The sequence below is a fragment of the Xyrauchen texanus genome, chromosome 11 (genome assembly GCF_025860055.1).
Source record: "Xyrauchen texanus isolate HMW12.3.18 chromosome 11, RBS_HiC_50CHRs, whole genome shotgun sequence".
NCBI lineage: Eukaryota > Metazoa > Chordata > Actinopteri > Cypriniformes > Catostomidae > Xyrauchen > Xyrauchen texanus.
In genome coordinates, this window is record NC_068286.1 from 3,717,001 (window position 1) to 3,732,186 (window position 15,186).

The 15,186-nt window shown below is 40.9% G+C and overlaps 1 protein-coding gene across 1 annotated transcript; it reads left to right on the forward strand.

Annotated features, from left to right (window-relative positions):
* Window positions 1-1,266: 1,266 nt before the first annotated feature.
* Window positions 1,267-3,390, forward strand: LOC127651164 (GTPase IMAP family member 9-like). The gene is made up of 4 exons (XM_052136872.1): window positions 1,267-1,303; window positions 1,712-1,751; window positions 1,834-1,866; window positions 2,450-3,390. Exons 3-4 carry the CDS (start codon window positions 1,863-1,865, stop codon window positions 3,217-3,219), a joined length of 774 nt encoding a protein of 257 aa, XP_051992832.1. The 5' UTR covers window positions 1,267-1,303; window positions 1,712-1,751; window positions 1,834-1,862; the 3' UTR covers window positions 3,220-3,390.
* Window positions 3,391-15,186: the final 11,796 nt, after the last annotated feature.

Consider the following 15,186-nt stretch of genomic DNA (forward strand, 5'->3'; position numbering starts at 1 on the left):
GTGTCTGTCTGGTGGAGGTTGGCAGAGGTTCATTGTCTGATGAATGTCTGAGAATGGGCCTGCAAACAGCCTGAATATTGGGAAGTAAGAGCACATTATAAATTGCTGGTGTGTGAGGATCTAGTCTTAAAGATGTAGCTTCTAGAGAAAACTCAGACAGATATACTCTATATTGCTCTTTGTTTAGTGGGCGTGCATGATTTGCGTCATAAGTGGATTATGAAATGTCTAATACTAATACAATAACATACAGTCTAAATGAGGAAGATTATTTGAACTATTTGCCCAATCTTGTTTCCATTCATGTGTTTTGTGTATAAAGACATGAAGTATAAAAGTACATTTATTGTTCAACATAAAACTCGAACAAGATTCAAATGTTGCTGTTATTTTAACTACACATGATATAAATGATAATAAGTTGTTAAACGGACCAATCTGACTGTAAATAAAGTTCCTTTTAGGTGAAACTGAAAGTACATTACATCGCTTATTACAGGAACGTCCTACATTTACAAGAATCCTCAGGGTGTGTGTATGTTTGTTTATGCTTTTGTGGTTTGTTTTTGTAATTTTCATAACAAATGCATTGAACAGGGCCGTGCCCTTCTCTTCACTGAAACATGATAAATACTGTCCAAAGAAAAACACAAACACTTTATTCAAATGTACAATACTTTATCTTTCAACAAATAATATCTAGTTTATGAACAATCAACCACCAAACAACTTATTAAACTGTTGACATGAGGAATTAAATATTGTGAATTGTGAAATGTGAATTTTTAAAGTTCAATCTTATACAGAAGTGCAACGAATCTCACAATTCTCATAATGACTGACACACGGCACATCATCATTATTACTGTGTTATAAAACACACACAGGTTTAAAATACTTATTATTTTAATTTCACATTTATATTATGTATTATTAATGTATAGCAGTGTTGTAAATGCATGCACATCACTATATTTCACATAGACATATATATGATGAAATGTCAACAAACCTATATATATATATACCTTTATTTAACCAGAAGAAAACTCGTTGAGATTAAAAATCTCTTTTCCAAGAGTGTCCTGGCCAAGACAGGCAGCAGCACAAATAACAAAGTTGCAGACATAAAAAAAAAAAAAACAAAAAAAAAAAAAAACATTTTTTTCAACCTATTGAAATATCTCTAATCTGACAAGAATAATGGGTGTGTTGGGGTGTGTTTGGGTGCTTTTTGTGTTCTGCTTCTCTTCACCTGCCGTCTGTTGGACAGACAACCTGAAAACGATCTGCTGTTAACAGGGTAAGTGTGAATATTGTGTTATTATTACGTTTTATTTCTGCGCTGTTCTTTACCTAGACATATGCAAAAAATAAATAAATAAATTCTTTATCATATTTTGCCAGACTCCCACTTTGAGGATGTTACATTTTAATAATAACGCAGACATGAATAAATGATTGAAAATGATTTAGTGTAATTATGTCAGTATAATAGTTAATTGATTCTGGCATGTTGGGTAACGTACAGTAAGGTTGATGTGGCAGAGGGCAAGGATTATTTTCACCGCTATAATCTTCTATGAATCTCACTGCTGTTAGGACATCGTCCATGTCTCGTTTTATTCGAGGCCAGTGGAAATATTGGATTGATTGAAAGATGGATGAATCTGAAATACATTTGTGATTTTAGTTTCTCCTTCTTCAACAGGATTCATTTAGAAAACTACTCTGCTTTTGTACTCAGATTGGTGAGATAATTTTTCCGGTTTTCTCATTTAGTTTCCAAACCTTCCATCAACATTTTAATACAATGTTTGTGCCATTCTGTAGGTCCAACTGAATTTTCAAAAGAAGCTGAAATGAGTAAGTACAACAAATTTCCTCATCCTCTATCAAGTCTATTTCTTGAAAGTCTTTTAACTTTATATTTTAGTGGCCCTGAAATCATTGTGGCATCCATATGCTGCATATGTCAAACCTTCATCATGAAGTCTCTCTTCATCATTTCAAGTGAAATACAATGGAAGCAACTGAACTTTAAACTGCAAGAAACTTTAGCAAAGCTTTTTATATTGTTTAATGTAACAATTAATATAAAATTAATCTGAATGTCACAACAGCCAGAACAACCAAAAATGGACATTTAAAAAAAAATAAATAAATAGAAACGATTATTTGAGAAATGGCTGATTTATTGATGTTTGAGCAATAATTTGTCCTTTTTTAATTTGTTTGCAGTAATATGTTGATTTAAAAAGCAGCACTAAGAGATTCTTCATCCACACAGCTTCTACAATATGTGCATTAAAAGTGATATGTCTTATTTGACTTTCAAATACAGTATGGTGGAAAATCTTTGTTAACATGCTTTAATACTTTACACGCAAACAGGGAAAACTCTATAAAACGATTATTTAGTTAATAATTTTATATTTAAAATTCACAGGAATAGATGATTCGAATATTGTGCTGATGGGTAAAACTGGAGCAGGAAAGAGTGCATCAGGAAACACCATCCTGGGCAGAGATCAGTTTGAAGTGAATTTGTCTCCATCAGCTGTGACCAGGATCTGTAAGGCAGCACGTACACAAGTGGATGGACCAAAAATCACTGTGATCGACACAATAGGACTCTCTGATAAATCAATAAAGACTTCAGATTCACAAAGTAAAATACAGCAGATATTTGATTGTACAGATTGTGGTATTGATGTGTTTCTGCTGGTGATCAAATTGAGTAAACTAATCACAGAGGAGGACATAAACATTGTGAAATGGATCAAATATAACTTTGGAGAAAAAACCTCAGAATACACATTAGTGCTGTTTACTCATGGAGATGAATTACAGGAGCCAGTTGAGGAATATCTGAGTCAGCTCAAATCACTGAGGTCAGTAGTTGATCAGTGTTTAGGAGGATATCATGTTTTTAATAACAAAGATGAAGATCGATCTCAAGTCACTGAACTTCTGAAAAAGATTGAGTTACTGAAGATGAAGAATGTAAACAGGAGATACACTGAACAGGACTATAATGAGACTCAAGATAAAATCCTACATGAAAAATGTAGTACAGGAGCAGCAGCTGGAGGAGGTGTGGGAGCAGTAGAATTAACTGAAGGAAGTGCAGCAGCAATAAGAGCAATCGGAGGAGCGGTTGTTGCAACAGCAGTTGGTGTAGGAGTGTATTTTTTTTTCAAGAAAATACAAAGCTAATAATAATAAAAATGACTGAACTGCCCTAATACATCATGTTACATCAGGGAAACTGGGGCTAGTTGTCAAAGGGGCAATTTCACAAGTTTTCACTGGACTCTGTACTCTACATTTTGTCAAATACTTTTCTCCTGCAGCAGTTTTGCCACAAAAGGAAATTTGTATGCCAACCCCAACACAAAGCATTAATACAAGAAATACAGTTGAATAAGCATGACTGTTTTGTTTTTCTCTTTTCTGTGTATTACCTCTGCTGAGTTTATTTTGAACATTACAATAGAGAAACACATCATAAATTAATTTGTTTTATTTTATTTGAATGTACTTAATGTCTGTTAGTTTATAGTTTGTAAATTCTGCTTTACTCTGTAGATTTTCTTTAAATAAAAGTTTCACATGGGTCAGAAATGTCCAGTTGTTAGTAACAGTAATATATTCTACATAGTGTCATGTACCAATGCAATAGGTTTTCATAATTTGTTGACATCATGCCACAAATGTGGTCCTGAGACATTATGTTGAACATAACCCTAAATAAATGCTGTCAAGCTGCTCCATCGGAATCTGTAAAAGCATAATTACAGACTCCCCTTTTGATGACTTCCAATACTGCCTTTTATCATTTCTACACAAAACCACAGAACCCAAAATTGATTTTATGGCAAGTAATTATATATTTGTAATCCGGCTCTGATCTCTCTCTTTCTCTCTCTCTCTCTCTCTCTCTCTCTCTCTCTCTCTCTCTCTCTCACACACACACACACAATAAACACACAAAATAACTCCAATCACTGTTCATATAGTTGTTAGTAGACGTGTTGTTCTGCTCGGTTTGCTCAGGTTCATCATACATGAAGAGTGGCTCACAGACAAATACCAAACACAATACAATATTCAGCAGCTTAATAATGAAAGACTCCAGAATCCAGTGCAGAAGTTTTGTTGCTAAAGAGTTTTATAATGGTATATAATAAATAATATCTAATTTTATATTTTATAATGAAGAATTTTACAAAAGTAACAGTTTACAAATTACATGTTTATTTAATTCAGATTCATGATTTATTTCCTCCATCTTTACAGAACAAGAATATAAATAGATTGTGTCCTGACACTGATACATGTGTGTGTAAGGCGGGTGCCAGTGAGTCTGGGCTACTCCTCGAGAAAACAAAAGGCTCTCATGAGAATTAACACCTGAACTCTCTCTCGCAGATGTAACAGCAACATCCGAGATGCAACATACTGTGCAGCTAACACCTCCCTTCTAAAGTATCTTCATCTTACTCCTCCTCCTCACTTAAAGCTCACTAAAAACCTATGCAATGTGAAGTGTGTACAAAAGTAACTATAACATGTTTGGTATCATTTAAAGTCTCTCAGTCGCCTGGTAAACTGGTCTCATCCTCCCAGCCATAATGAAAAGCTAAAGAAGTTATAAAATATGTGAAATGTGGTGTGCCCCTTAAAGGTGTGCCCTCCCCAGATCCTCCATACCTCCTGTATGTAAATCTACAGGAACCCCCTCAACAGGGGACCAAAATCTAATTATAATGACAGACACCACCATTTGGTAAGCATGTTGAATTATCTGGGTATTTAAGGAGAGGCGACACATTGCTCATGGCTCTCTGTAATCAGACGATCCCAAACAGTTTACTGTTTGTAGTTTATTTCAGGTGATTGCAATTCGTATTTCTTATGTTTTCATAAAATGTCTAACTTTGACTTATCAATGTCTAATTGGAATTGATGAATTGATTATGTTACCTGGTCAATAAATTGTCAACATTTGATTTTATTCTGACTGACTCTGACATTGTGTTTCCCAAACAGATTAAGCGATTAGTATGTTACCGCAAGTCTCGTCAGATTAGTGACGACTAATATTTGGCATCGACTCAAGTGTACTTGGTTTGCAAAGACAAAAAGGGAATTTCCGTTTAGAACAGCAACGCTGCTTGACCAATCTAAATCTGGGTGTCTTACCTCTGTTTTAATTTGATGTTTCTCCAGATAAGTGTGCGTGGGAAACCACGCATGGCCAATCAAAGCTATTATAAGAGAAGTTATGTTGGTCAACTTACATCTGTAATAGTGGCCGTGACCTCTACTGAAGAAAGCGTTAAGTTACATTCAAGTGTATGCAATTCCATGGGGCTATACTGAAGTATCTTTGATTGTGTATACGTGAGCGTGACCCGATCTCAGGTATATAGCAATTACCTCTGTTTGATGATCCAATACTGGCCGCTTGTGATCGTGAGACCCGTGTGTAGAGAAACACGCGAGGACCTCAAAGCGACATAGTTTCTTAATCTAAATGGGTAAAATATAATTAAAGGAGTTAAAGGAATAATCAAACATTAAGCTCACTTTTAATGATACTCAGATATCATTAAAAACCTTTTTCATTTATGGAGTCAGATGAAATAACGAGATAATACATAAGAGAAAATGTATTTCATTTAATATTGTTGTGTTGCGTACAAGAAAGACTGTAACGCGCAGAGACCTTCACCCGTATTATTGGAGACCGTCATTGGAACGATAAACGGGCTTACATGTGTGAGTTAAAACACCTCATTCAGAATGAAATGGAACTTATGTTCAGTTCAATCTACAGGTGTTTCAAATGACAGTTTCAGTCATGTGACCATGACTATTTATTCAAATAGAAGGGGCAAAAATACTTTCGGTTTGTCCTGTGAGACCAGGTGGCAGCAAGCATTGTTGAAAACATTGAACCTCAGGACAAAATATAATGCTGAAATATCTACAATGGCATCAGAAAATACAGGTCAGTTCCCAAACTCCATTAATTCGCTTTATGTATGTTTTCTTGCCTTCAGTTGTGGTCCAATTGTTGTAAAGTTGTTATACATTGATCTTTTCCTGAAATTTAAAGGGGGTATGACATGCCCTTTTTTAATATAATGTTATTATCTTCCCTGAGGTTCACTTATAATGTTAGTATAGTTTTTATTGTTCACCAAACAGTCATAATTTAGTCATATAATTTATAATAATTTCCCACCCTGTCTCTGGCTCTCTGTCTGAAAAGCTTGGTCAAGCTCTCTGGCCCTTTAAGACTTCAATGTAAATGCCCACTGTTCTGATTAGCTAACATTGTGCAGCCCTTCCAATACAGACTTATGTGAAACTCAATCAGAAGAAAATTAACAAACTCCAGACAACATTATAAAACGTCTCAGTTACTGTCGTAACCTCCGTTCCCTAAAGTGAAATTAGGAGTCGCTCTTGAGAGCCCGACACACCTTCAGCTCTTTAGGAAAAGGCCAATGAGAATTGCCGAGTTCAATTTGCATGCCACTCCCCCGACATATGGGTATAAAAGGGAGGACGGCAGGGAATTCATTCAGGTTTTGCACTGAGGCGCCGAGACATGGTCCCGGCCATTACAGTGGTCAAGTTCTGTCTGTGGCAAGAGGGACACAATATCTCATTCCCTCCATCAGGGAATTAGGTTACGACAGTAACCGAGATGTTCCACTTTTGTCACTCACTCGACGTTGTGTTGATGAAGTGACACTAGGGGTCCCATATATGAAACACCACAAAGTCTGAACTGGTCATGTGATCTGCCGATGCAGATGTAGGCAAGTTACTTTGAGCGTAGGAACACATGCGCTCGGGCTGCACAGAGCTTCCCCAGACACCTCAAGATGTCGTGTGCTTCCCCATAACCCCGAGGGGAGGGGGGGGGGGGGGTGCATACCAAATATGGGAGCAGGCCATGTCAGCCGCAAGAAGTGTTCTCAGTGGAGAAGTACATTTCATCTAGGGCCTAAGAAATGCTCATAAACATTGGACCTGGTAGGGTAATGCTATGGTGTCCACGATCCAGTGGGCAAGCCTCTGTTTGGAGACAGCGTTCCCTTTCCGCTGTCCAACGTAGCAGACAAAGAGCTGCTCAGCATCTAAAGCTCTGCGTTTGATCCAAGTAGATGCGTAAAGCATGCACCGGACACAGCAAAGAGAAGGCTGGGTCTGTCTCCTCCAGGGGTAGCTTCGCTTGGAGGATCACCACCTGGCCCCCAAATGGGGCGTGGGAACCTAGGGCATATAGTCCGGTCGGGGTCTCCGTACCACATGAGAGTCTTCTGGATCGAACTCCAGGCATGTTCGCTGACGGAGAACTCCCGCAGGTCACCTCTGATGGAAAAGAGTTCGGTCAGGAGGGCGGTCCTTGAGACAGCCTTTATCTCAACTGACTCTAGGGGCTTGAGCGGGGCCTAGAAAGACCACAGAGAGGTCCCAAGAGGGAAGAGGCCTGGCCTAGGAGGGTTCAACCTCCTGGGACCTCTCGGGACACTGATAATCAGGTTGTGCTTTACAAGAGACTGACCTTCAACAGCATCATGGTGTATAGTATAGAAGCTGCAAGACCTTGAGAGTGGAGTGGTACAGCCACCCCTCCAATACTCTTGCAGGAAGGAAAGCACTGACCCGACTGCACACCTCTGGGGATCTTCGCTTCTGGGAAGAACACCACTTAGCGAACACACGCCACTTCAGGGACTACAGCTGCCTTGTAGAAGGATGGGTCCCAGATGGTGCCCCATCCCTGAATAAGAAGGTCCTTCCTCAGAGGATTCTGCCAGGGAGGTGCTGTCACGAGGAGCGTGAGGTCCGAGAACCAAGTCTGGGTGAGCCAATATGGCGCCACGAGGACTTGTTCCTCACCTCCCTGACCTTACACAGAGTCTTTGCAAGTAAGATCACTGGGGGGAATGTGTATTTGCACAGCAAATAATAGAAATAATAGATATTGTTATCTATTTCTTTCTTCTTTTGTGAAGTCATAGAAATGTAATTTTTATTTGTAAAATATTTTTCTGTTGTTTCCCATTCACCTCTATAGAAGTTCACTCCACTGAATTTCTACTTTTCTGAAATGTGAATAGGGTCCATTGTTTGTACATTTAATTAACATGTCATTATCTTATTTCAGTTAGACATTTTCCCTTGTAGTCTGAAAGCAATCAACAAAGCATACAAATTAATAATGATAGTCCATAAATAAAAAAAATAAAAAAATAAAATAAAATATGACAGAAAATCAGGGCAAATGATGTGTGTTCCCTGTCTCCGCTCTATGGCCGAGAGGGACACGCATCAGTTTTGCTTTGTTTGTTTGGGGGAAGAGCATGCTGCTCTCGCGTTGGGGTGGGGCGGATGCGAGCATTGCGATCTGCTTTCGGGCATAAATGCTTTGCGCTCGCCTCGCTTACTTCCGGGAGTCAGCGCCCACACTTCATTCGTGGGGCTCTCGCATGGATCTGGCTGAGCGAGAGACAGGTCCGTCCCTATCGCTCGCTCTCTCCCCTGACCCAGCTGGTCCTTCCCTTGATCTCGAAGTGCGCACCGGCGTCTCTTCGGTTCATGAGGGGGACCTTTAATTTCTACCCGCCTCCAAGCATTCCGTCCGTGATAACAAGTCAGCGGAGGAATTACTCGACATGGTTACTCATGCGGTGGCCAGGCTTCAGTTAGACTGGCCACGCCAACTAGAGACCCCCAAAAGCTCCAAGTTGGAGGATAGATTTCTGTCTAGTGGCCGGGGGAAGGGAATGCCTCATCAGTCCCTTCCCTTCTTTGACAACCTCCATGAAGAGCTCTCTCGTTCATGGGGGAGGCCCTATTCTTCCCGTGTCCACGTACCCTCGATGTCGATATATTCGACTGTCGTGGGTGCTGACAAGGCCGTAACCAGGATTTTTCAAATACCGAGGCCAGAAATAAGTTTGGCTGACAACATATTTATTTTCAATAACAACATGTGCAAACTGTGCACCGTGTGTGTGTGTTTTCCTGTATCTGGGTTTGAACTGTTCAACTATAACCTATAACCTATAATAATAATAATAATAATAATAATAAAACAAGTCTAAATAACATTTACATTTATCAGACGCTTTTATCCAAAGTGACTTACAGTGCACTTATTACAGGGACAATCCCCCTGGAGCAACCTGGAGTTAAGTGACTTGCTCAAGACAAAATGGTGGTGGCTGTGGGGCTCAAACCAGTGTCCTTCTGATTAACAGTTATGTTCTTTAGCCCACTACGCCTCCACACCAGTACAAATAACTGACCAATAACTGATCATAATATATAGCACTTCACAACACATTAATTATCCATATAATATTTAGCTTAATTGTCAGTGCAAATTAGCTAGCTGCAACTCCACTGGATTTCAGCATTTCAGTAGGATATAGGTTTGAATCTCATTGGTAGCTGTCACGAACCCCGCTCCTCTGCCCCATCTCCGCTTCCTCCAGCACGCACACATGCACTCCGCGAGCGTGCTCGCTTCCCGCTCCCTCGCTCCGCCCCCTTGAGCTCGTACGCTCTTTTTCCTCCCTCGGGCTTCCACGCCCGGTTTTGCTATTACGAGCTCTCCCTCGTAAACTATCTCCCCCCTCTGGCTCACATGCCTACTTCAGCCAGAACATTATACCACCTGCACTCATGCGCTTCCAATCCCCACACATTGTATACACCTGCACTCGTCCCTATCACCTGTCATTGTTTACACCTGCACTCGCCCCTATAAATACACTATCCTTCTGGTTGTATCCTGTTGGTTATTGTGTTTAGTTTCCCGTACCTATGCCCCGCTAGTCTCGTCTAGTTTTGCCCCTGCTAGTCTCATCTAGTTTTGACCTCCCTACTTGTTACCTCTTAGCTTGCCAGCTCCTCTTGTTCCCCTGTCTTTTGCTCCCTCGAGTCCCCTCTTGCTACGTGTTTGTTTCGTTTCCCCGGCTTCGACCCTACGCTTCCCTCTACTACTCTTCTGGATTTGCCCCTTTACCCTTTCTGATTCCCCGGCTCCGACCTTACGCTCCCCCTTGACCATTCTTCACTGGACTTGCCCCTTTTTGGACTGTTGCCTGCTTTATTGTTTAATAAAGCAGTTTTCACTCAGCATTGTGACTGTCTCTTTTTGTGTGCGCGTTACAGTAGCCCTATTGCATCTCATATTGTAGGCTTTCTCACCTTCCCTCCTTCTCTTTGTCTGCTCATCTTCTGCTGGCTTTCCAAGCGATATTTTTCGTTTGTTGAAGCCTTTTCATTTTTGGTCATTTGAATGAAAATCACAGGCAGAAATTAACATGGCGTCAAGTTTATTTTGAACAATGGATTTGTGGGTATTGAAGTTTATGTGAGCTGTGCGAGACACTGCGTTGCGTTCTTTAGTTGGTTTAGGAAACACTCCGCTACAGCCGACTACTTTCTTTTTGACATGAATGTGGTATCTGCAAATACGTGTCACGTGACGGTCCGTTGATGCAAGGATAATTGTCTCGTCGGCTATTTTCACTTCACAATGAAACGACACTTCAACAAAAAATACCTAAGATCTGTAAACTTGTGTATTTCTTAACTGTTGTATATATACATATATATATATACACTGTTCAGTACATAACACATGGAACATTATGAGGCCTTGTGGCTGAGAACAGATGTTAATTATTACATCTGGGGATTTGTAGGCATTCTCTGCTAATTTAGACAATTTAAAAACTTAATGGACATTTTAACATACTGTATTTTTTGGTAATTCTTTTTCAATTAAGATACAGTAAGTCATTGGAGTTTTAATAATATTCTGAATAATGATATTGTGTAGCCAGTCGATTTAGACATTTGAGTTTAATTTTATATATTTTTAATGTGCCAGGAGAAATGTTGTTTAAACTGTTAACTTCAGCAAAACTTGTGTTCAATTCATTATTTTCAATAGTTCCGATCGGGAGTTCCTACCAATTGTTGTATGTGGGGCCTTAATTAGTGGGACACCGAAGGAAATTATTTCGCGTCACCTTTAAGCGTTCGCGCGCAGACGCATAGTGTATGCGGACGGAGAAGCAGGGGTAATTTTTCTCTCTCATATTTGTCTTGCATTTACTGTTTTCTTGTAATGTAATCACTATATTTATGATGTTAAAAAATGTTAAGGGTTTATGTCATATTGTGTATCAGTGTGATTCGTTTATTTTCCTTGAAAGTGGCTCTTTTAACCGTGTTAAAGTAAGCGCTTCATTTTCACGTGTATCCTTCAATGCAGGAATGAGAGGGTAGGCCTTCCGATGTCTGTATGCTAATATTGCCTCACTACTCTGTTATAGGTATGATGTTTCAATTTGTGATTATTAATTTGATTGTTTATTATGTAATTTGTGAACTTAATTTGATAGTTGTGTACCTCAGTATATATTAGGCTATATTCATATGAATTGCCTTGAGGTATATTTTCATTCAATGAGACTTGTGGGAAAAACTTTATTATACACACAGTAGTTCAACAATCAAATTCTGATGCACTTAAGAGTTTACAGTACATTTATTAGTGCATTTCTGAGAATTTACAGTATATTTGTATGTTAACTTTTACAAATATGTTCCATTTATGTTTTCTGTGCGTACAGTCCTGTTATGTGGGGTAATTCAGCATCGACATTTACACATTAAATGACATGTATTGCCCTTGTTAAAGCGTTCGCGCAGACGCATAGGGTATGCGGACGGAGAAGCAGGGGAATGAGAGGGTAGGCCTTCCGATGTCTGTATGCTAATATTGCCTCACTACTCTGTTAAAGGTGAATAAATTGCACGTGTCCATCATCCCATTCATCGTGTGGTCGTGTTTCTGTGGTGTCCGGAGGTTACCATTAGAAGTCTGCTACATAAAACTGGTGCCGTGACCCGGATCCACTTGGTCAGCTGCAGCCGATCGCCGGGGTCAAGCAGTGTGCTGTGACGTGTACATGCTGTTCCGCGTGGCCAGAGGATCTACGCAGCGGATATTTAAGTGACGTTATTCGGACATTCGCACACACGCTCACCGGTCCACCGTGAAGTTCCACTTAATTCCAGACTGTGTCTTACACTTTATATTGGACATTTGCACATATTGGACATTGACATTCACATTTACGTTCCTTTGAAGGCTGTGAGTTTTTCTTAAATTCTATATTTTTATTGAGTATTTTGCATATCAGTAACCACTGCATATTTACATATTTCACAAAATTGTGTTAATTCATTTGGGTTTCAATTTTGTCTTACCATTCAAAATGGCCGGAAGAGGTCGAGAGACTTCTGATATATTCACTCCATTAGCTGGGAGGGGTAGAGGTCTGTATGGTGTAAGAGAGAATACAGGGGCCCTACCAAAACTGTTATTCCCAAGTACTTTGTCAGAGCCAAAAGTAAATCCTCATCCAGAGTTGGCACAGCCGACATGTTCCACTCCGTCTAATCCCAGCCCCAACGTCACACAGCAGCTACGAGAGTTAATAGGAGAGCTGGGTAGTCAGATTGGTGAGTCCATAATCAGCCATTTGCTAGCCAGTCAGAGTGTAGTCAACCCGTTACCCACAAGTCCAGCAGAGCTAACCAAGAATGTGCTCCAACCTGAATCCCCCAAAGTCAACTTTATAGTGAGGTCTGACATCAAAGAACCACCCATGTTCAAAGGAGACAAGAGTGACAAGTATACAGTCCAAGAGTGGATAGATGTTATGGAACTGTACTTGCAGAAAAGCAGTTGCCCCGAAGCGGAGAAAGCCGACACCGTCATGAGTCATCTCCTAGGAATTTGCCATTGGCAGATTTCTACGCAACACAGCCTAAAGCTAAGGAAAGCCCCGTAGACTATTGGGTGAGATTGAACTCCGCAGCTGAACGAGCCAATGGTCACTTAGAACGTAGTGGTGGTAACATGGAGAACATGAGTGCAGAAGTGGCCATGATGTTCATACGAAACTGCCCTGACCCAGAACTATCCAGTGTGTTTAAATGCAAGCCTATGAGCAAATGGTCAGTCAAAGAAATACAGGAGGCTATTGATGAACATCAGAGGGAAAGCTAGTCTTGCAGAGTTCCCAGTACAGTTATGCCTCGCACCCTTCAAGTATCGACCGCTACCGCAGTCCCTAGCGTTGAGGTTGTGGAAAGTGAAATCGCTGCTATCAATGCCGCAGCATGCACTCAAAGTAGCCATCCTAAGACAGGTGATGCAGTCAATCCTGATGCATTAGAACGTGTCCTCAGCATGTTAGAGAGAGTGCTTGAGCGGACTAGTCGGCCGGCACATACACTCACCTAGAACTTTATTAGGAACACCTGTACACCTACTTATTCATTTGATTATCTAATCAGCCAATCATGTGGCAGCAATGCACTGCATAAAATCATGCAAATAAGGGTCAGGAGCTTCAGTTAATGTTCACATCAACCATCACAATAGGGAAAATTGGTGGCATGATTGTTGGTGCCAGACAGGCTGGTTTGACTGGTATAACTGCTGATCTCCTTGGATTTTCATGCACAACAGACACTATAGTCTCTAGAGTTTACTCAGAATGGTGCCAAAAACAAAAAACATACAGTCAGCGGCAGTTCTGTGGACAGAAACACATTGTTGATGAAAAAGGTCAACGGAGAATGGCCAGACAGGTTTGAGCTGACAGAAAGGCTACAGTAACTCAGATAACCACTCTGTACATTTGTAGTGTGCAGAATAGCATCTAAGAATGCAAACACATCGAACCTTGAGGCGAATTGGCTACGACAGCAGAAGATCATATTGGGAACTATTTTTAGGACCATACTGTTCCTAATAAAGTTCTAGGTGAGTGCAGTCCTTCAAGGCCCTTCCAAACACATGGAGCTCACATTCTGTCTTGTCGCATCTGTGGGGACACAGCGCACTCCACTCGCTCGCACTGCATGCGAGAGAGGCGGTGCCTTATCTGCATGAGGGTTGGACACCAGCGTAAAGACTGTCCTAACATTACAGAACCAGCTTCCCAGCCGAATATGGCGTCTCACACTCAGGAAAACTATCCTGCTCGCATTGGGGAGGGGACTATGTGAGCGGGAAAAGTGAAACCCTCAGAACAAAAGATGATCGTTTGATGTACGAAGAAGGCTGCAAAGCAATTCCTAATAAAAGTGTCCTATATCAAAATGTGATGAAGATGGAAAGAGCTGACAGCCTTTTTTACACCGATGTTGTTGTTTCAGGGGCCCAAGTTATATTACGTGCACTGCTTGACAGTGGGTCCATGGCCTGTACCATAAATGTGGAGGCCGAACGCAAGTTGAAGAGTGCAGGAGTTATACTTGCACCCAGTGAAATGCGCCCCGATATTGTACTTGTTGGTTGCGGTGGTGTCAGCATTCAGCCTGAGAGTATTTACCAGCTTGAAATGGAAGTGTATGGACATGCGGTCAGTGTTCCCACTCTTGTCGTTCCTGGTCAGCGAGATGAAATGATCTTGGGCACTAATGTTATCAAGTACATCATCAGCCAGATGAAGAGTACACATGGGTATTGGCGTGTCCTAAATCAACCTGAGAGTTCAGGAAATGAAGATATTATGCAGTTTTTAGACATGTTGTCTGGCCTCCACAGGTGGAAAGGCACTGAAATGCCCAGCAAGATAGGAACGGCTAAGCTCACCCAAGCCGTAGTGCTGTGTCCTCAGCAAGAACACCTCGTCTGGGGACGGCTACCTGCTACCGCACCTGTTTCTGAGGGAAGTGCTGTCCTTGTTGAACCTGCAAAGTCACTGCCACACAAAACATTGTCATTGGGCGGGTGGTAGCATCCATGAGTGATGACAGATGGGTGCCAGTCAAGGTGCTGAATGCTACAGACAAGCCCATAACATTGCGGAGGAACACCAAGTTGGCTGACGCATTCCCTTGTGTAGCTTTGGAGGATTTGGACATCGGTCCTGAGCATCTAGCCAGTTATGAGCTGAAAGTTATGAACCAAACTACAGGTGATTCAGTCGCTGAGAGCAGGCTCTCTGATTCAAGTCCCTGCAATAGACTGAGCAAACTCGGTCTAGGCGACCTTGATGTTGAGTCTTGCGAGGTGTCACCACATTGGAAGGAACAACTTGTGCAGTTGATATGCAA